This window comes from Rana temporaria, chromosome 2 (genome assembly GCF_905171775.1).
Source record: "Rana temporaria chromosome 2, aRanTem1.1, whole genome shotgun sequence".
Classification (NCBI taxonomy): domain Eukaryota; kingdom Metazoa; phylum Chordata; class Amphibia; order Anura; family Ranidae; genus Rana; species Rana temporaria.
Genome location: NC_053490.1, coordinates 318,646,427 through 318,668,089, shown reverse-complemented (window position 1 = coordinate 318,668,089; position 21,663 = coordinate 318,646,427). Strand labels below are relative to the sequence as shown.

Sequence of the window (21,663 nt, the reverse complement as noted above, 5' to 3'; positions counted from 1 at the left end):
ATGGGCTGCCTACACACAGAACAGAGTTAGTAATGATGTAAACCTAGCCTCAGATACTTCACATCACAATCCCTTCATTACAACAGTGTTCTCAGTCCCCCCTGCACATCACAACCCCAACTTTACATCACAGCCCCCTTCACATCACAGTTCTTTCCCCTTTGCAACAAGATTACCACTTTGTATCACAGTCCCCCCCCTTCACAGCAGTGTCTTCAACCCCCTTCACATCACTCCCCCTATTTAATATCACCTTACCTTACCTACTTACTCTGCCCAACTCCTCCTTCACATTACTGTCCTCAGCCCACCTGTTGTCCCCCCCCCCCAGCCCCTTGTATAAGTCCCCTTCCTCGTTCACATTCCTGTCCTGACATCCCTTTACATTTCCATCCTCACTCCCCTCCTTATATCGCCTCCCCCTCCTTCAGATTCCTTTCCTCAGCCCCCTTTCTATCACCCCCTCCTCCTCCTTCACATTCCTGCCTGCACCCCCCTTCACATTCCTATATTCAGCCCCCCTCCCTTTGCAATCATGTCCTCATCTGCCCCTGTCCTTATATCACCCTCTTTATAACACCCCCCCTCCTCCTTCATGTTCCTGTCCTCAGCCGCCTTCACATTCCTGACCTTACCCCCCCTTCACATTCCTGTCCTCAGCCCCCCCGCCCCCCTTATTTCTCCCCCCTCCTCCAGATTTCTGTCCTCGGCTCCCCTTCACATCATCCTTGGCTTTCCCCACATCCTTCACAGCACTGGCACAGCTCATTTAATTATCCTACCCACACAGGGCAAAAGGCGGGAAGCACATCAGAGGCGGGACAGCTCTGGAAGGAGGGCGGCAGCTGCACAACTTTTCCTGGTAACCAGCTTTTGATTGGTTACTAACAACCAATCACCTGCTGTTGGCTTAAAAAGGTAACTTGGTAGCTCCCGACCTTATCCAGAACTGTCCTGCCTCTGATGTCAGCTCTAGACTGATCTGCCTGCCGCCGTCCATCTAGAACTGTCCTGCCATTGATTTGGGCTCAATGAGGATGACGGCAGTGATGGCGGCTAAGCGGAAAAGTCGACTCCTAAATGGCGGGTCCGCCACTAAGTGATGTTTGCCCTATGAGGTTCCCTTTGCTCCTTCCCTGGCATCTACATAACGGTTATGCAGGGAGGTAAATGGAGGGGCAGAGGAGTTGGACCAGCACACAAGTAGTAACACATTCCCAGAAAATGAGAGGGCTATGATGTGCAAGTAGAGGGATGGGGGTCTGTGCTAGGGAATTGACTTTTCCTAAAAAGTAAAATTTGCTAGCAAGTTTCAAGGCATATGGCAGGTGAATAAAAGCTGTAAGTTAGCATTTAAAATGACGTGTTTCTGTCCTTTTTGCCTGTCATTTTTTTAATTGGTTATAGGGTCTATTAAAATGTATTCTTAAGCGACCCTTGCAAATACTAGATGATCCCTATGGGACCCCACTGTGAATCTTACCCATAGGCTGTGACTGACTCTAACCTTAGTCTGCTTTTAGTTTACAAATTGCTTGTCTAATTACGTTCTCACTGACCTTTGTTTGGTTTCTGATGTATGTTCCAGGTTGGTGACCAGATAGTGGAAATTAATGGAGAGCCCACACAAGGCATCACTCACACACGGGCCATTGAGCTGATTCAGGCTGGTGGGACAAAAGTTCTTTTGTTACTAAGGCCAGGGACAGGGCTTATTCCAGACCATGGTGAGTATTTATTGTATTTTTAAATGCAGCACTTGTGGATTTTTCTTCTAGCAGGTTGTTGGATTACAAGATTGAAGAAACATGCAGTGGTAACAGCTATTGTGTGGGCTTAACTATTGCTAACAAGAATACGCAGGAATTTGTGTGACATTGCTTTACCTTTTGTGCTAAGCCAAAAAACATCAACAGACAAAATCGCTGCCTTCACTGTGTGTGGGTGACAAGTATATTTAACTACATATTTGGATGTTAACTTTGCATGATGAGTGTGTGTAAAGCAAAATATTTCAACATGAATTGATTTGATGTAGGCTGTAAATACGGCGCTCGAGGCAACTAATGACAACTGCACTGCCATATACCCCATGCTTGTGATCACTCTAGTTTATCAATTAAAGTGGTTGTCAAGGCAGAAGGTTTTTACCGTAATGCAGTTTCTGTGTTAATGAAAAAAAAACTGTGTGCGACTCCACAGCTCTCCCAAAAATTCCTGAGCCCAATCTCAATCCAGTGCTGTGCCCAAGCGCACCATCTCTCTCACTCTACTTACAGGACAGAGAGGCAACAGCGGGATGCATGGTCTCTTTGGACACAGGCAGCATGGCTTCGGATCCAGAAAGCAGGTGTGCCACAATAGAAAGCAGGTGTGCCACAATAGAAAGCGGCTTCATATGGTTGCACACCAATAAGAAGAGTAGTCAGGAGCGCAGATGGGGGACCCTAGAAAAGGAGAATCGGGAATACTCTGTGCAAAACCGTTGCACAGAGCAGGTAAGTATAACATGTTTATTATTTTTTTTTTTTCATATTACCCTTTACACTCACTTTAAAGTAGAACTTAGCCAAACCATGTGTTTTGAAAAGTATGCACATAACTTTGTTAAGCAGTTATTGCTGTTTGGAGTAGACATCTCTCCAAAATAAGGGAAAATCCAACCATTGACAGTCATCACAAAAACATTGTCCCGATTTGAAGATTTTCCCTCACTTTTTGAAGAAGGTGTACAATTTTGAAATAAAGGAAATAAAGGAAAAATAAAACATTTTCTGTGCAGATGACGAATGCCAGAAGAATGGCAATGGACAGTATCTGCAGGGGAGGCATGTGGAAGGCATGGCCTTTTGCAGTATGTGCAGCAGAGTAGAGGATTGCCGAGGTTGCAGGGATGTTAAAGGGATAGGGGCAGAAAACAGTGCAGCTAGGAGGAGGAATGGCGTAAAAATTTAGAAGTGACAGTGGGGAGTTCAGCCAGAAAACATAGTTTGGAGAGAGGTAACAGAGAACATGCTGGGATAGTTGGGGGGGCAGAACCTGACAGAAAATGTAGCATTGACACTAGGGAAGGCCATCAGAAATAGTGTAAAGGAGGGTTAGAGAAAGTAGTCCACGCAGTGTCAGTGGCATAACTAGAACCTTCAGGGCCCCAGTGCAAGAAAAAGGTCCTTCCCTTCGAGCTGGTGGTGGAATGCCAGGGCCCAATTGCAAATGTGACCTTTGTCACCCTGGTAGTTCCACCACTGGTGTCAATAGTTTTTTATATATATATATATATATATATATATATATATATATATATATATATATATATATATATATATATATATAATTTTTTTTTTTTTTTTAGAATGTATTTATTTTACTAAATTTTTTATGAGCCCAGTTGGATGTCTTTTAGCTATCAGGGGTCTAAACTTTTTCCTTTGAGACAGAGAAAAGAGATTGAGGTCACCCCAATCTCCTTTTCTGCAGCCTCAGCTACACTGAATAGACAGTCATAGCTCTGTACAAAGCTTCCCGTTCATTTACAAACCGAAGCATAGAAAACACAGTTTACGATGTATCAGTACAGATCACTGTCTTGTCATTCAGAAAAGGATGGTGCCGGTAAATTACACATTTACAGACATCTTCCCTACTCTCCATTCTGACAGATCCCCTGCAGCAGTCGGAAGGAGAGGGTAGGGGAACCCAGCATCGCTGCGGTGGACAAGGGGGGTCCAGGAGAGGGAATGAGGCTGGGAGAGATCACAGGGGAACTGGAGAGCACATGGGGGGGGCAACAGAAAGAAGCTGGATAGGAGGAGCCGTTGGGATGGCTGCATCTAGAGGAACCTATCTCTTAACCACTTCAGCCCCAGAGGATTTGGCTGCCCAATGACCCAACCATTTTTTGCAATTCGGCACTGCTTTGCTTTAACTGACTATTGCGCGGTTGTGCGACGTTGCACCCAAACAAAATTTATGTCATTTTTCCCCCCCACAAATAGAACTTTCTTTTGGTGGTATTTGATCACCTCTGCGGTTTTTATTTTTTGCTCTATGAATAAAAAAAGAGCGACAATGAAAAAAAGGAATATGTTTTACTTTTTGCTATAATAAATATCCCCCAAAAATATATAAAAAAACACATTTCTTTCTCAGTTTAGGCCGATGTGTATTCTTCTACATATTTTTGGTAAAAAAAATCCCAATAAGGGTATATTGATTGGTTTGCGCAAAAGTTATAGCGTCTACAAAATAGGGGATAGTTTATGGCATTTTTATTAATTATTTTCTTTACTAGTAATGGCAGTGATCTGCAATTTTTATTGTGACTGCGATATTATGGCGGACACACCGGACACTTTTGACACTATTTTGGGTCCATTGTCATTTATACAGCGATCAGTGCTATAAAAATACACTGATTACTGTGTAAATGACACTGGCAGGGAAAGCGATTAACCACTAGGGGCTGAAGAAGGGGTTAAGTGTGTCCTAGGGAGTGATTCTAACTGTGGGGGGGGCAGCTGGGCTTCAAGTGACACATAAGTGATCATGGCTCCTGATGACAGGGAGCAGTAGCTCACTGTCCTGTGACTAGGCAGAACAGGGAAATGCCTTGTTTACATAGGCATCTCCCCTTTTGCAGCTCCGTGACATGATCGTGGGACACCAGCAGACATCGAGTCCACGGTCCCACGTGCAAAGTAGGGGCTTTTTTTTTTGCGCAGCTGTGCCATTCTGCCGATGTTTAAGTACAGGCAAGTGGTTAATTTCCCTCCTGCAGCTGCTCTCACATTGCTGAGGGATCAATGTATAGTGGGGTTGTGGACACGGTTGATAAAATGTTTTTTTTTTTAGGGGGGGTGTAGTACTCATTTGTGTGCTAGGGACCTGACAGAAATCTGGAATGGTTTAGACCATAAAGGACAAATGTTTTCCTGCAGCATTTGTCTTAGTGGCTGAAACCTTCAGCAGTTAAAGGGAAAGTAAACATTTCTCTTTTTATTACACATGGGGAATTATTGAAAAAACATAGATATAATGTTGTCAGAATCACACAAAGGTACATTGGAGAACAAAAGCATAAAAACAAATACATGATTAATTATGTCAACATATTTGGCATTTCACTTGTATCATCATAATACTAATCCAAAACTGTTAGACCCCATGCACACGAGACGCTGGTAAACTCGAGTTCAGAGGCATTTGGGCATTTAATGTTATCCTATGTGTCCATGCACACATTCACATTTTTTTGCGTTTTAATGCAAAATTTTGGGTTCAGACGCAAATCGCGGCTAAACGCGGTACCGGCGTTTTGCCGCGATTTCGTTTATAGGCGTTTTTAAAGGTGACCTATTTTTTTACATTAGAAATCTCAAAAATGATGGCAAATGATGAAAAACTATAAAAAAACATAAAAAATTGAATTGCTTGCATTGCATTGTGGACAATCCACAACTTGTGGCAGGTGATGTGGCCAGGTGACGTGGCCAGTGGACAATCCACAACTTGTTGCAGGTGACGTGTCCAGGTCACGTGGCCAGTGGACAATCCACAACTTGTGGCAGGTAACATGGCCAGGTGACGTGGCAAGTGTACAATCCACAACTTGTGGTAGGTGACATGGCCAGGTGATGTGGCCAGGTGATGTGGCAGGTGACGTGGCCAGTGGAAAATCCACAACTTGTGGCAGGTGACGTGGCCAGTGGACAATCCACAACTTGTGGCAGGTGACATGGCCAGGTGATTCGGAAAGTGGACAATCCACAACTTGTGGCAGGTGTCGTGGTCAGGTGACGTGGCAAGTGGACAATTCACAACTTGTGGCAGGTGACGTGGCCAGTTGACGTGGCAGGTGATGTGGCCAGTTGACGTGGCAGGTGACGTGGCCAGTTGACATGGCAGGTGACGTGGCCAGTGGACAATCCACAACTTGTGGCCAGGTGATGGGGCAAGTGGACAATCCACAACTTGTGGCAGGTGACATAGCCAGGTGACGTGGCCAGTGGACAATCCACAACTTGTGGCAGGTGACGTGGCCAGGTGATTTGGCAAGTGGATAATCCACAACTTGTGGCAGGTGACGTGGCCAGGTGATGTGGCAGGTGACGTGGCCAGTGGACAATCCACAACTTGTGGCCGGTAATGTGGCAGGTGATGTGGCAGGTGACGTGGCCAGGTGATGTGGCAAGTGGACAATCAACAACTTGTGGCAGGTGACGTGGCCAGTGGACAATCCACAACTTGTGGCAGGTGACGTGGCCAGGTGATTTGGCAAGTGCATAATTCACTTGTGGCAGGTGACATGGCAAGTGGACACTCCACAACTTGTGGCAGGTGTCATGGTCAGGTGACGTGGCAAGTGGACAATCCACAACTTGTGGCAGGTGATGTGGCCAGTTGACGTGGCAGGTGACATGGCCAGTGGACAATCCACAACTTGTGGCAGGTGACGTGGCTAGGTGACTTCGCAGGTGATGTGGCCAGGTGACGTGGCAGGTGACGTGGCCAGGTGACATGGCAAGTGGACAATCCACAACTTGTGGCAGGTGACGTGGCCAGGTGACGTGGCCAGTGGACAATCCACAACTTGTGGCAGGTGGCGTAGCAGATGACGTGGCAAGTGGACAATTCACAACTTGAGGCAGGTGACGTGGCAAGTGACACGCTAAATACACGTACACTGCTTCTCTATCAGCTGCTCTGGTCTCACAAAATGGCTGAAATGGTTAAATAATACTGTTTTTTGAGCTTAGGGAGGGTCTTATGATGTTTCTTAACCAAACGCTTATAAACGCAAATGCGCAGCAAAAGCGGGCGTTTTAAACGCCTTTTTTTGCGTTTGAAAACTTGTGTTTAGATGAGTTTGCATTTGCGTCTCGTGTGCATGGGGCCTTATAATAGGAAAACTGCTAATTGTGAATGGACACATTTTATCATATCGCCATAACTTCGTTCCCTGTTAAATTCCAACTCTAGCTTTTGTCAGACCTTATACAAACACATGAAAAGAGCTCAACTCCCTCCTTTGATATGGCCCATGGAGTGCTGACTCAAACAGCTGAGCTTCTTTTTTTTGTCCTAGTCCAAAAAACTGCTGGAACCAGTTAGTCTTTATTAGGCCTCATGTACACTGGTTTCTTGTAACACTGTTTATCCTGACAGGAGAAAATCTGACTTATAAACTCACCTGAACTGCATTTAAAAAAAAAAAAAAACATTGCTATGGGCAATTAAACATATTCGGTTTTTTTTGTGGACAAAATTGCCTCTCCAGAATTTTAGGGTGTTCAGAAAACATCCTCTAAACTCCCCTGCTACTAAACTGCCAAAAACATCCATGTGTGCATGGACGGACACAGAGGATAACATTAGTGGAGTTTAGAGGCAGAGAACAAAATGTCTAAACTCACAAAAACTTGAGTTTAACAGCAGCAGTGTGCATGAGACCTTTTATTCATAGATGTAAGCAAACATCCGACAGAGGCATACAAGACTGTTAACTCATTTTGGCTAGGCTGCCTTTATCATAGCTTTGATTAAGGCAGGTTTACCTCCCGCACACCACTTTTTGCAAAAGTCTCTATCTTTATCTACCCTAAATCGAATGCGGCGTACACACGATCATTTTTCGGGTTGTAAAAAACGAAGTTTTTTTAAAAATGTAATTTAAAACGATCTTGTGTGGGCTTCAGAGCATTTTTCGGGTTCTGAAAAACGGGCAATTTTTTTTTGAACATGCTCTATTTTTTCACAACGTTTTAAATGTTGTCATTTTTCGGGCTGTAAAAAATGGCCATGTGTGGGCTTTAACGACGTGAAGAATCCGCGCATGCTGAGAAGCAAGTTATGAGACGGGAGCGCTCGTTTTGGTAAAACTACCGTTCGTAATGGAGTAAGCACATTCATAACGCTATAACAGAGAGAAAAGCACGAATCGTCTTTTACTAACACAAAATCAGCTAAAGCAGCCTAAAGGGTGGTGTCATCCGAATGGAACTTCCCCTTTATAGGGCCGTCGTACGTGTTGTACGTCACCGCGCTTTGCTAGAGCATTTTTTTTTCACGATCTTTTGTAGGCAAGGCCGTTTTAATGATCAAGTTGAAAAAAACTTCATTTTTTTCTAGACCCTGAAAAACGTTTTTTACAACCCGAAAAATGATTGTGTGTCGTGTGCATAAGGGCTCATTCAGATGTGCAGCAGCCCTTGCCACCCCTCTAAAAAATGGTTTGTGGTAGATCACTTTTCAGAGTGCCATTGGCAGGCAGCTGGGAGCCAATATGTTGCCTGCTCACTGCCTGTTTTAACCCTCAAAAAGCTGAGCCACCACTCTGCAACCAGATTCATTGCATAAGGTTTCAGTTCAGTTGCACCTTGACTCCATTAACTTGACTGGGTTGCAAAGCAAAATAATATGGCCACAGTCATAAGTGGTTGCATGTCCTTGTTTAGGTGGTTGATCAGGGGTCAGTAAAACTGTGGCTCAACAACCTACTTTTTCTGTCCTGTCCACCCATGTGTGGGTCCATACAAACTGGGTTTAAAAACCGCCAGTTCCTTTGGTAGAAAAAAATGCTCATATAAAGCCTTTTTCTACAGGGTTTTAGGAGCGTTTAGCTTTTTTTAAGCCATAAAACTCCACTCAAAAATGCAAACCAAAGGTTTTTTTTTTTCCTGCCTCTAAATGCTGAGCTTAACGTGGTTGTAACCCTACAAAAACTTGCTTGTACTGTGTTATTTGTCCCTTCCTATGTTGTATTATACCTGGTTGAGCCTGTATGTTCCTGTGGCCCCCTGTATGTGCTTAACACGGTAGTAATGGCTGCTGAGCCATGATACCATGGTCAGTTTACATTCCTCAGTTAACCCCCTCTTTGCTCTCTGCTTTGCGTCTCTCCCCTTTCCTCCCTCCTCTCCCTGCCTGTCAGTCCGAGAGCCGACCTCCTCCCCGCCCCTCTCGTCGCTATTCCGCTGCAATATGCATCAAAAATACTTGTATCCCATATTGTTTAAACAGTTAATAATTACAGTGTGTGTGTGTGTTTTTTTCTTTAAATGACCAGACTAAATACCCATTCTCCCATCACCACTGTGCAGTCGCGTGACGTCCCTCTGCTGGCTGTCTGATGAGAGAGGGGAATCTTAGCCCCTTCCACTGCTCTGGTTAAATCGGGGGAAAAGAGTAGAGGGGGAAAGTTAATTAGCCATTTGATTTAAAAAAAAACACACACACTGTAGTTAACTGTTTAAACAAGAGGGGATACCAGCAAAGTCACAATGGGGTTTATTTACTAAAGCTAGTGAGTGCAAAATAAGTCACACTTCTGCAGAGAAATCAATCGGCTTCCAGATTTTATTGCCAAAGTTTAATTGAACAAGCTGAGGTTAGAAGCTGATTGGTTTCTCTGCAGAAGTGTGATTCATTTTGCACTCTAGCTTTAGTAAATAAACCCCAATTTGACTTTACAAACACTTTTAAATATGCCTCTAAAAGTCGTAATGTGCATGGACACATAGGACACACCGTCATACCATCTTTCCCCCTCTAATGGGGACGTGCTGTGGGCAGATGGGGGAATGACTGACAAATCCCATTTTAAGACTGGTCTTAGAGCAGAAGTGTGGCACCTAGGGTATGGGTGTAGGGAGGAAGAAGAAGACCCTTCTATGGGTGCCACTAACAATCCCGCCTCTCAGCCATGGACTACAGAGTAAACGTCATCCACATAGAATCGATAGGTATATTTCCAATCTTTACATGTAATCGTTTAGCTATAAAAGGGTAACCTTATTGTATAAACAGCAGTTTTGGGGGTAAGAAAAGAAAGAGAAGGAAAGGAGGGGGAGGAGGAAGAGTTCCCAGCACAGTGGTACGGCTCCTCTTCAGGAAGCCCTCAGGTGGGTAAATAATAGAGAGAACCTAAAGTCGCACATTACCAATGCATTAGTAACGTTTCATCAAAGTCAGGGGGAAGACCCAAGGGTACCATATTTTTATTTATTTCTGTATTTTATCAGTTTCGATGGCAGTCATTTTTAGCCGGTTTCAAATTTAAAAGGGCCATTCGCCGGATCAGGGGGAATAGTGGTCTCCAAGGCTTTGGATGCTATAGAGAAATTTTTTTCCAGAAGTCTTGGGCCACCAGGCATTGCCACCATATATGTACAGTATTTAGGTGCCTGGGGTTGAGCATCCTCAAACAATTTCCCTAGTAAGATGGGAGAAATTTTGCTTTTCTCGCAGGAACGGGGTACCAGCGTGCTAGGACCTTAAAGTTTGTTTAAATTGCTGAGCAATTAGGGGAGGAGGATTTGGTAGCAAGCCAAATTGCAGACCAGTCTGCGGTTTTGAAGGTACGCTCCATGTCTTGTGCCCATTTAATGGTGTAAGAAGAGGTGCATTTTCGAGAATACTGGTCAAGAGTTGGTAGAGCGTCAATATTAGTCCTCTAATGTGTGGGTCGCTGTTGCAAATGCGTTCAAAGTGGGACTCCTCTAGTTTTTTTTTAAGCCCAGTGTGCGTGGACCGTAAAAGTGCTCTTAGTCTTCTTCAGCCCCCTTGATGTAGTAGATGTCCCCAGTCATTCTTAACATAAGCTGTTTTATTTGAATAATTTGGTGAGAAGTGTGGGCTTGGCACAGATCATAGCCCTGTAGAGTGTCCGGTTCTGGAATGCTGTAAACCCATTTATGCATATCCGTAACAGAAAGTACTGAGTTTTAAATATAATGCATTTCTTTTTTTCTTTTTTTCTGATTTGAAAATTGCTTTATGTATTTTTCTATACCAAGAGAATTAAGGCACAGTATGTTCTTCATCATTTTGCTAACATACTATGTATCTTGTCTCCTGTTTGGCTGTTATTGGCAGCGTCTAAATATCACAGCAGCAGCCAAGATGATTGTGTGTAAATGTCTTGGCAGATTTTACATATACAGTGATCTAACCTGTGTGCAAGCATTCCTGCCACACATTGCTAATGAACGCCCAGTGTGAACTGTTGCTAGCTATGCCTTGGTGATGTTGGAATTCTTTTCCAGGCTTGTTTTCCTTCTCCTCAGGTTTGGCTCCTTCCAGCCTCTGCTCCTACGTGAAATCTGATCAGCAATAAGGCTTTCTCGTGCTTTTCTTGGTCTTTTCCTTAAAGATTTGGTAAATGTGCATGCCTCTTGATTCATCTTTTTCACATATTCCTCTGTCTTCACTGTGTCTTGTCTGCTATAACTGCCTATGCTTATTAATTTGTATGTGCACGCATGGCTTAACCAATCACATTAAAGTGGCAGTACAGGTGCTGCTAGCCTTGGAGCAATACACCAGGTTACAAATCACTTTAATGAAAAAATGGAGTACAATGTCTGCCTCATATGACTTTAGAATAAGGATTATCTTCATGCCAAATACTTTTCAAAATATATGAGGTCTTTAATTGGGGTTATGTGCATGAATACACCCTACTGCATGAGTGTGTAATTATAAACATATAGATTGTCCTTCTGGCAAACTATATTGTAGAAATGCTGAAATTCCATACATTCATCTTTGCATAGACTTTACTGGTTGTAGAATTAAAGACACTTTAAATTCACTCAACCTGTATCGAACTGTTAAATAGCCTCCACGAATCACATTACTAAACTGTGCATGCATGTATTTATTAAAGAAAAAAAAATCACTTTGGGTTTATCCAAGATGAATTAAAATTGCATCCCAGCAGCTGCTGACGGCTAAGCCTCCTGCCCCCTCCCACCTTAAGATACAATTGTTGAGCAGGCTGATGTTCATGTACCTATAAAATTGTCTGGCCAATATAATATCTGATGTCCTGATGACTTGTCTGTAAAAGCAGTTCAACAAGAAGTGTGCTACTCTGTTGGGGTGAATCTGTGATTTATCCTGGAATGCCTCTTGAATGTTGCATGCACTGTATCATTCATTCCATTATCATTTGTCCACCATTTCAATATTTGGCATAGATATTTGTACATGATGTCGAATAACTGTTTATGTAAAAGATGATGCAAAAATGCAGTTCACTGTCCACATTTTAAGATATCACTTTGTATTACCTCATATTGAGGTTTGTTGTTTTAAAAGTGCATGTCTCATTGACTGTTAGGATTTATATTGTATCGCAAGATTATCTGTGTTCTCCTGCATGATACATCAGTTGGTTAATTACAAGTCAAAAGTTTCTCTTCTAAATCATTCTATTTGGTTAAAGTGCTTATTGATTCTAATTTGTTTGTCCTAATTATTTAGATGATCTGGATAGTACTTCTTCAACATCTACAAATGTAATATATGACGACGATTCAGCATTTTTGTCAACCTCATATGTGGATCCAAATCCTGGAGTTTTTCATTCAATGGCACCTGATGAAGAAATTTTGGATGCTCATGAGACTGAAAAAATGGTTATTGCAAATGATACTCAGCAATATAAAGATATTGCAGATTTGCCTACTGTTAAAAGTAATGAGAACAAGTCAGAACTACTGGAACTTTTAGTTAACAAAGACAAGCAAAGGGAAAGGTCTGTGAGCCCCAAAACCTCTTCTAAAAATAAACCACTTGAATCTGGGAAAGAAAGCAGCACAAGGAGAGGACGTTCAGCAAGTCCCAAAAAGAGTGACAGTAATATATCTGAAAGACACCAGAGTTCCCGACATACTGATTCGAAACGCACACACAAAGACGTCCGAGAAAGATCTTTGAGCCCCCGAAAATCACATCATAAAACAAACACTGAATATGATGTTGGCAATGATAAAGACAAGAACAGGGGACACAGACACAGGGGAAGATCTGCCAGTCCCAAAAAATCTTATAGAAAAGAGGAGAAAGAGAAACTAAGTGTCGAAGTTGAAGATGCATCAAAAAAACAGCAAAATGCACTTAATGCAGATCAACTTAAGGATAAAAGATCTGTTAGAGAAGATGGAATTGATAAGAGTAGGAAAACTGAAAAGCATGAGGCATCAAAGAAGGACATGAGGGAAGACAAACTTAAGAGGGAGGAGAGGGAAGATAAAGTTAGGAGTGAGGATAAATCCCGAAGGCAAGAGAGAGAGGAAAGACACAGGAAAGAGGACAGGGAAGAAAAACATAGACGAGAGGAGAAAGATGACAAACACAGAAAAGTAGACAGGGAAGATAAGCAGAGACGAGAAGACAGACACAGAAAAGAAGAAAGGGAAGAGAAAATCAGGAGAGACGAAAGGGAGGAAAAGTACTGGAGGGAGGACAGACACAGGAGGCAGGATAGAGAAGAGAAACCCAGAAGAGAAGGAAGGCAAGAGAAACCTAGTGGGGAGGGACAGGAGGAGAAACTAAAGCGAGAAGAGAGGGAAGAAAAGATCAAAAAACACATTGGATCCAAAAAAGAAGATGAAAAATCCAAAGCAGATGTACGAGAGTCAAAAAATTATAAAAAACTGGATGAAAGAAATGAGAAGTCAAGACGAGAAGACATTCTGCATAGTGTTAATGACAAGAAAACCACAGACCAGAAAAGTAAAAATGCAGAGGAAAAATTGCAAAGAAACAATACCGAATATGAGCAGAAGAAACATGAGAATGAACCAATGAAGAAAGTAGGTTCTTCCAACATTAAACAACCAACTCAAAACCTAGTGCTAAAAGCTAAGCAAGGAGAAAAAGACCCTCATAGTGAACAATCTGCTTTTCATCATGAGCCGCAAATCAAGAATCCTACAGCTGACGCTACAGAGAAAACCAAAGATGAAGGAGCATCAAAGACAGCAGGAAAGAGATCACTAATAACTCCAGGACCATGGAAAGTTCCCAGTCCAAATAAAGTTGTTGAAGATGACGAATTGAATATATAGACAACTACTCCACATGCTGCCAGCTGAGTTCAGCTTATGTATTTTAGACTTCAAAACTTTAACTTGCATGAAGGATATTTTGAATTTTGCTTGCAATGAATGGTCTTCCACAAGCTTGAGCTCCATGTTACTCTATGAAGGTGTACTGTCGCACTTTTGGACTTAGTGCTGCTACAAATTACGTTGGGACAGTGTTGTACAGATCCTAACCATGCATATTTACCTTTGCCAATGTGATCATGACTCCACTACTTGTGCCAATTTTATCTTCCTGTTCAGTTTATTTCCAACGTCCGTGTAAAGTGTAAACTTGTCTTTTACATAAGCGAAAAAAAGGCCTGGTTGAAATATTTGACTAGCATGTTGCATGTGTAAAAACTGTAACAGAACATACAAGTTAATGATGGTCAAAGAAAGGACTCTATGTGGCATGGTGACATGAACAAACCACTGACATTTTACTCCTGTGTAAAAATAGCCCCCCAATACACATAGGAAGCTTTTTTACAAAGAACAAATTGGGGTCAAATTACCATCTAGTTTTTTACTTTTAATAAGAGCTTATCATAATACCTATATATGTACTTCTGCAGAAAGGGGCAGAAGAATAACTTTTGCTCCAGTCTGCTCCTTTGCTAAATGAGTTTTATTATGATGCACATGACTGAATACAAAAGAACGAAAGAAATATTATATGCAGTAAACTAAACAGCATGTATTTCATGGGCTTTTTAAATGATAATTTTAAATCGCTTAATTATAGTTGCATGGGAGGAAAAAGCTTTTTCAGGTCAATGGAAAGCAAAGCTTGGGTGAAGGAAAGCTCGTAACTATTTGAAACATCTTGTATAATTTGCAAAAGTAGCATTCTTTTCAGTACACAATGAAAACGCTGTTTGGCATCATTAGACTATTAATGGATGCTTTTATAAAGGTACAAAACAAAGTAAATATTACAGGTTGACAATAAATGATAGAAGAATGTTGACGGCTGTGAATTTTACCAATTCTTTTCACAGCTGTAACCTTGTCAGCTAGCATATCTAGAACAAATACACTTGCAACCAAGAAACATATCCAACATTCCATTCTGTTTCATCATTGCAGCTAATTCACTGAAAAAAAATGACATTGCACATCAATATTCAGCAAGATGTCTGTCGTATTATGTTTACATCATTGTGATCCCATAATCACTAGCACCTCTTGCCAGGACCTTATGTCCGGCAAAAGGACATGTTGTCATCACTCAAGGTAGCATAATTCATTAAAACCGACTACATTGGCTGTAGATAGGCAAGTATCTTGTGTGCCCATCTTTACTTTGATTGCAGTGGTCTAGGTCAAGTACAAACCACAAGAATTGTTCCAAGATGGCCCTTTGTGGTGTTGTTTGCAGCAAATGCACAATAAAGGTTTCTAGAAATGATTTACCAAAACCTGAGATCAGAGTCAGACTCGTCATTCTGACGGTTTGATTGCCTTTAGCAATGCTTGAATCGGTCAGGGTTATGAAAAATGCCCACTGTGCATTGGTCTAGTAAGAGCATTAGTTCCTTAAGATCGAACTGGCTGCATATCCATAACAGAGGGCTTATGTGTGAGCTATTCTTGTTGCCCAAAAGAAGCCCATTGGCAAATTGCCTTTCCTTTTCTGACTTGCACTGACAGCAACATGGAGTTTTTGTTAGGGCAACAGAGAGGTCTCACCTTTAAGCCCCACAACGCTAGTAAAATAATTGCTTTAGTTCAACTCATTAATTGCTTGAACTGCATGTCATGTGAATTGATTTTAGGTTTGTGTGTGTGTGTGTGTGTTTGAGAGAGAGATTCACCAAAGGATTTAAAAAATAATAATTTGGAGACTTAAATATATCTAACCTATAATGTATGAAAACAATCTTACATGATATTTAGGTCCCTTTTTAGATGTGTGTTTGATCTATGATTGGTTGCTGAATATAAGCAGAATGGCCCACAATTCTGTTGGTTAAAAAAACTTTTGGACATGTGGCGGAGGCTTCTCTTGTAAGATACGAATTGCTATGAAATAAACTTTTCTTTGTTTGCATTTGTGTTCCTGCACGCTGTGGGAAACTACCATAAAACAGGTAATTAATTATACACTTTAACGCCACAATGAATTTGCTAGAACACTGTCCCTCCCACAACACAAAATGCTCTTATGTTTGAAACGGGGTCAGTTGGTGCGTAGCTGTTTATTTGGTTGCAGCACTGCACATTAGAGTTATGAAATCTCAAACAGCTGAAGCCTTGGGAATGTTATTTTGTACCAATTTATTGCTATATACCTCTGTTCTTCAGTTTTGTGATGGTGAATGTTGTTCTGCTGCGCTTAACCCTTTCATTGCTAAGGAGAAATAATACATCAGATTCTCTAGCAACCAAGGGGTTAAGCCATATCCAATGCACCCAGCTCATTACTGTGATTTAAATCATTCTCTTCATATACTGTGATACTTTTCCAGAAGTAAATCTTTCACAAAGGAAATGTTTTTTCCGATTCTGTATGAAAAGTTGCCTTGAAATATTAAGGGAATCAAGAATAGATTTACTGGTTGTAAATGTCTAAATAATGTACAGCACCTATAAATATATACATATATCTTTCCAAAGTATAGAATAGATCTGTAAAGCAGTTATTATTTTTTATATATAGATATACATATATAGATATATAAGAACAATCCAGTCAATGGCCTTCAGTTCTTGCACTGTAAAATATTATAAGACAAATTGCTGTACAATTTTGTTTTATTTTCCGATAATGCATTATATATATATTGTATGTGTTCAGCTGAAGCATCCTTCAAAACTAAGAACTATTTTGCATTAAAATGAATACACAAAGTTGCTTTGTCTTTTGTTATTAAGACTCTAAGCAGGTTTACTAAAGATTAAATTAATGGTGCACTTTTTTTGTCTTTTTCTTGCAGTAATCTCACTATACGAATTATTAAACAAGATTGAAATATTTCTTACCGCATGATGTTCCATTCACAGTTAGGCAGAATTTGATTGTATAAGGTTGTAAATTCCATTAATTAGGACATTTAGCAAACAATGGGGGTGGTTTACGAAAGGCAAATCCACTTTGCACTACAAGTGCAAAGTGCACTTAAAATTGCACTGAATCTGCACTTGGAAGTGCAGTCGCTGTAAATCTGAGGGGTAGATTTAAAATAAGGCAAAGCTCTGCTGATTTTATCCAATCATGTGCAAGCTAAAATGCTGTTTTTTTGTTTTTTTTTCCTTGCATTTCCCTCTTGGATCTACAGTGACTGCACTTTCGGTGCAATTTCAAGTGCACTTTGCATTTGTAGTGCAAAGTGGATTTGCCTTTCGTAAATAACCCCCTATGTCAATTCAACATTCAATTTTACTCAATGAAATGAAAATCTGCTTCTGTAGGTTCTTGAGCTGATTGTTGTAGTAATTTTAATTGGATAGTATTGCACAATAAAATAGACCTATTGATATACAGCAACACTTTTAACCTATGTCTGAATGGACATAGCATGTAATAAATACACACACAGCTGTGCTCAAAAGTTTGCATACCCTGGAAGATATTGTGTCATTAATATTGAAAATATGAATGATCATGCTAAAAAACTGTCTTTTATTTAAGGCTAGCAATCACATGATGCCATTTATAATCAAATATTTTTTTGGGATACTTTTTAAATCATAATAACAGAAATCACCCAAATGGCCCTGATAAAAAGTTTACATACCCGGGAATGTTTGGCCTTGGTACAGACACAGAAGGTGGCAGACACAGGTTAAAATGGCAATATAAGGTTAATTTCCTACATGGGTGGCTTTTCAAATCACAATTCATGTCTGTGTATAAATAGTCAATGGGTTTGTTAGCTCTCACATGGATAAACTAAGCAGGCTAGACACCGAGCCATGAGGAGGTAGAAAAGAACAGTCAACAGACCTGCGTAACAAGGTAATGAAACTTTACAAAGATGGAAAATTATATAAAAAGATATCAAAAGCCTTGAATATGCCAGTTAGTACTGTTCAATCACTTTTTAAGAAGTGGAAAAATTGGGGATCTCTTGATACCAAGTCACGGTCAGGTAGATCAAGAAAGATTTCAGCCACAACTGCCACAGGAACTGTTGGACATTCAAAGAAAAACCCACAGATAACCTCAGGAGAAATGCATGCTGCTCTGGAAAAAAGTGGTTGTTTTTAAGAAGCACAATACAATGATACTTGAACAAAAAAAGAGCTGCATGGTCAAGTTGCCAGAAAAAAGCCTGGCAACATGTGATTGCTATCCTTAAATAAAAGACAGTTTTTTGGCATGATCAGTCATATTTTCAATAATAATGCCAAAATGTCTGCCAGGGTATGCAATTTTTGAGCATGACTGTATATATTGGTGATATACTGTGCTGTACTCTCTTCTATTTCAAATTGTTAACATGTTTGGATGAAGTTGCCTTCATATTTTCAGATATAAACATTCAGTAGAGCTAATACCCCATGTACTGGTGAAGAGCATGCTGTAGCTTTTATCTATCTTGGAAATTGCTTGCCTTTATGCCATCATGCAACATCTCTTGGGCCCTTTCACGTGAGCTTTTTGATCAGGTCCACTAGTTTGGTTCAAAAAATAGAAGAATAAAATAAATACATAGAAAACCTAGCAATTTGCTTCAGTGGGGGTAAAAACTCTTTTGTGATCCACCAGCCACTGGTGGTGTTACCTATAAATGTTAATGTCCAGTCATATTTGGTGCATTTGGGGAATCATCTAACCTCTATTTATTTTAGGTAATATTTCAGGTAATATTTCCTGATAGCTGAGATCCTATGTCTGTTTACATCCACTTCCCTCCCAATCTCCGTCTAGGTAAGCAAAAAAAAAATAATATTCTGGACTTAAGAGTGATGCATCAGGGGCAGCCTGATGTAAACAGATGCCATACTGTTTTTCATTTGACTGTCCATAGATCCAACACAGGCCTGCAAAGTTCCAAATGCAAAATGGAGAAAGCTTAAATGTTACGGATGTCCTATTTTGCTACAATTAAACTGGGTTCTGTTCATAGTCTGCCCTGGGAAAAGCAGCAGCTTCTCATTTCATCAGTTGTGATGGCAAACAACAATAGGCTGTGTAGTGAAATTTACACGTACAGACAGTTACACTGGTAGCAGTGGTGAAAGAATGAGGCGCTCTATACCAAAATTTGGGAAGCATGCAACAAGTCAGTGGGTACCTCGGGTGCTGCTTCCAGCAATCTCTTGCCCAGGTTGGGCCATCAGTGAGATGGTGAAAGCAAAACGTGCTGTTCGATGTGATGGCTTAAGCAGGAGGGGTGAACATATAATACACCTGACACAGGTAAAGTTGATTAGTTAAGACCTGGAAAAATTCTGTGAAAAAATATCAGGCCCAGTGAAGACTGATAAAGACCAGTAAACAGGGCCATTAATCTCTCCTAAAAGACAATCCTCTTCAGAGTATATAACGATATGGTATTATTAACAAAATGGTTTGTCTTGAAGTGCTCTTTTGCATTGGCAGATAGGGAGAGGCCAACACAATTGTTGAAAATTGAATAACCCCTTGTGTCAATTGCCACAAACAATGCAACAAGAATTGCATTTTTGATTAACCAAATCATAGACTTACATGCTCTCCTTACTTAGCCTAGCAGTTTGATGAAAGCACTGGTGTCAGTGGTTTAGGTGGGCTGTTCATTTTTTGTGCAATCCATGTACATTTAATGGTGCAGTGCCATAAGTCTACATACACAGTTGATATATAAAGTCTACACACCTTTGTTAACCACTTACCCCCCGGACCATATTGCTGCCCAAAGACCAGAGTACTTTTTGCAATTCGGGACTGCGTCGCTTTAACAGACAATTGCGCGGTCGTGCGACGTGGCTCCCAAACAAAATTGGCGTCCTTTTTTTCCCACAAATAGAGCTTTCTTTTGGTGGTATTTGATCACCTCTGCGGTTTTTAGTTTTTGCGCTATAAACAAAAATAGAGAGCCAATTTTGAAAAAAATTAATATTTTTTACATTTTGCTATAATAAATATCCCCCAAAAATATATAAAAAAACATTTTTTTTCCTCAGTTTAGGCCGATACGTTTTCTTCTACATATTTTTCGTAAAAAAAAATCGCAATAAGCGTTTATTGATTGGTTTGCGCAAAAGTTATAGCGTTTACAAAATAGGGGGTATTTTTATGTCATTTTTATTATATTTTTTTTACTAGTAATGGCGGCGATCAGCGATTTTTTTTTCGGTATTGCGACATTATGGCGGACACTTCGGACACTTTTGACACATTTTTGGGGCCATTGGCATTTTTATAGCGATCAGTGCTATAAAAATGCATTGGATTACTATAAAAATGCCACTGGCAGTGAAGGGGTTAACACTAGGGGGCGGGGAAGGGGTTAAGTATGCCTGGGTGTGTTCTTACTGTGGGGGGGGGGTGGCCTCACTAGGGGAAACACTGATCCTCGGTTCATACATTGTATGAACCGAAGATCAGCATTTCCCCTGCTGACAGGACCGGGAGCTGTGTGTTTACACACACAGCTCCCGGTCCCCGCTCTGTAACGAGCGATCGCATGTGCCTGGCGGCGATCGCGCCCGCCGGGCACACGCACGGGAGTCGGGGGCGAGCGGGGGGCACGCGCGCCTCCGGCTGCGCGCGCGCCCCTAGTGGCGGCTGGGAGAGAGGATGTCATACTACGTTCTCTCGCCCAGCCGAGCCAACTTGTCGACGTATAACGGCGGTGGGCGGTTGGCTAGTGGTTAAAATGTCAGGTTTCTATGATGTAAAAAAATGAGACCAAGATAAATAACTTCAGAACTTTTTCCACCTTTATTACGACCTATAAACTGTACAACTCAAATATTTTAGGTGGGGGAAAGTAAAAATAAAAAACAAAAATAGTATGGTTGCATAAGTGTGCATACCCTTAAATGAATACTTTGTTGAAGCACCTCTTGATTTTATTACAGCACTCAGTCTTTTTGAGTATTAGCATGGCACATTTTGACTTGGCAAAATTTGCCCACTCTTCTTTGCAAAAACACTCCAAATCTGTCAGATTGCGAGGGCATCTCCTGTGCACATCCCTCTTCAGATCACCCCGCAGATTCAATCGGATTCAAGTCTGGGCTCTGGCTGGGCCCTTCCAAAACATCAATCTTCTGGTGAAGCCATTCCTTTGTTGGTTTAGATGTATGTATTGGGTCATTGTCATGCTGAAAGATGGAAGTACCTCTTCAGGTTTAGATTTCTAGCAGAAGCCTTAAGGTTTTGTGCCAATATTGAGTGGTATTTGGAACTGTTCATAATTCCCTCTACCTTGACTAATACCCCTGTTTCAGCTGAAGAAAAACAGCCCCAAAGCGTGATGCTGCCACCACCATGCTTCACTGTGGGTATGGTGTTCTTTTGGTGATGTGCAGAACCTACCCATGTACATTGATGACTGTGCCTCAGCTTCAAGTACAGCTGCAAGGCTTTAGAGGTAACTCTCTTGCTACAACATTTTTAGCATATGTTTTAGTATATAAAAAATAAATTAGTTTTTTCCCCTCTGGAAGAAATCACATTAAGTATCTACCTGGAAACAACGGTTTGGTGATGCGGTAGTCTTACCTTTAAGGGGAACATGTGTATATGCAGTATGTCACAAAAGTGCATACACCCCTCACATTTTTGTGACTATTTTATTATATTTTTTCCATGTGACAACACTGAAGAAATTACAGTTTTCTACAATATAAAGTA

At 41.1% G+C, this 21,663-nt stretch overlaps 1 protein-coding gene across 2 annotated transcripts in view; it reads left to right on the top strand.

Annotated features, from left to right (window-relative positions):
- MAGI3 (membrane associated guanylate kinase, WW and PDZ domain containing 3) overlaps positions 1 to 16,724 on the top strand; it is a 501,439-nt gene extending 484,715 nt beyond the window's left edge. Inside the window, exons 20-22 of one of the 2 annotated variants that reach the window (XM_040337468.1) lie at positions 1,589 to 1,727; positions 11,064 to 11,154; positions 12,265 to 12,349. In XM_040337468.1, coding sequence (XP_040193402.1) covers positions 1,589 to 1,727; positions 11,064 to 11,113 — 189 coding nt within the window. In that variant the 3' untranslated portion in view covers positions 11,114 to 11,154; positions 12,265 to 12,349. Of the gene's footprint in view, positions 1 to 1,588; positions 1,728 to 11,063; positions 11,155 to 12,264 lie in introns of both variants that reach the window. The other variant, XM_040337467.1, reaches the window with a different exon arrangement.
- Positions 16,725 to 21,663: the final 4,939 nt, after the last annotated feature.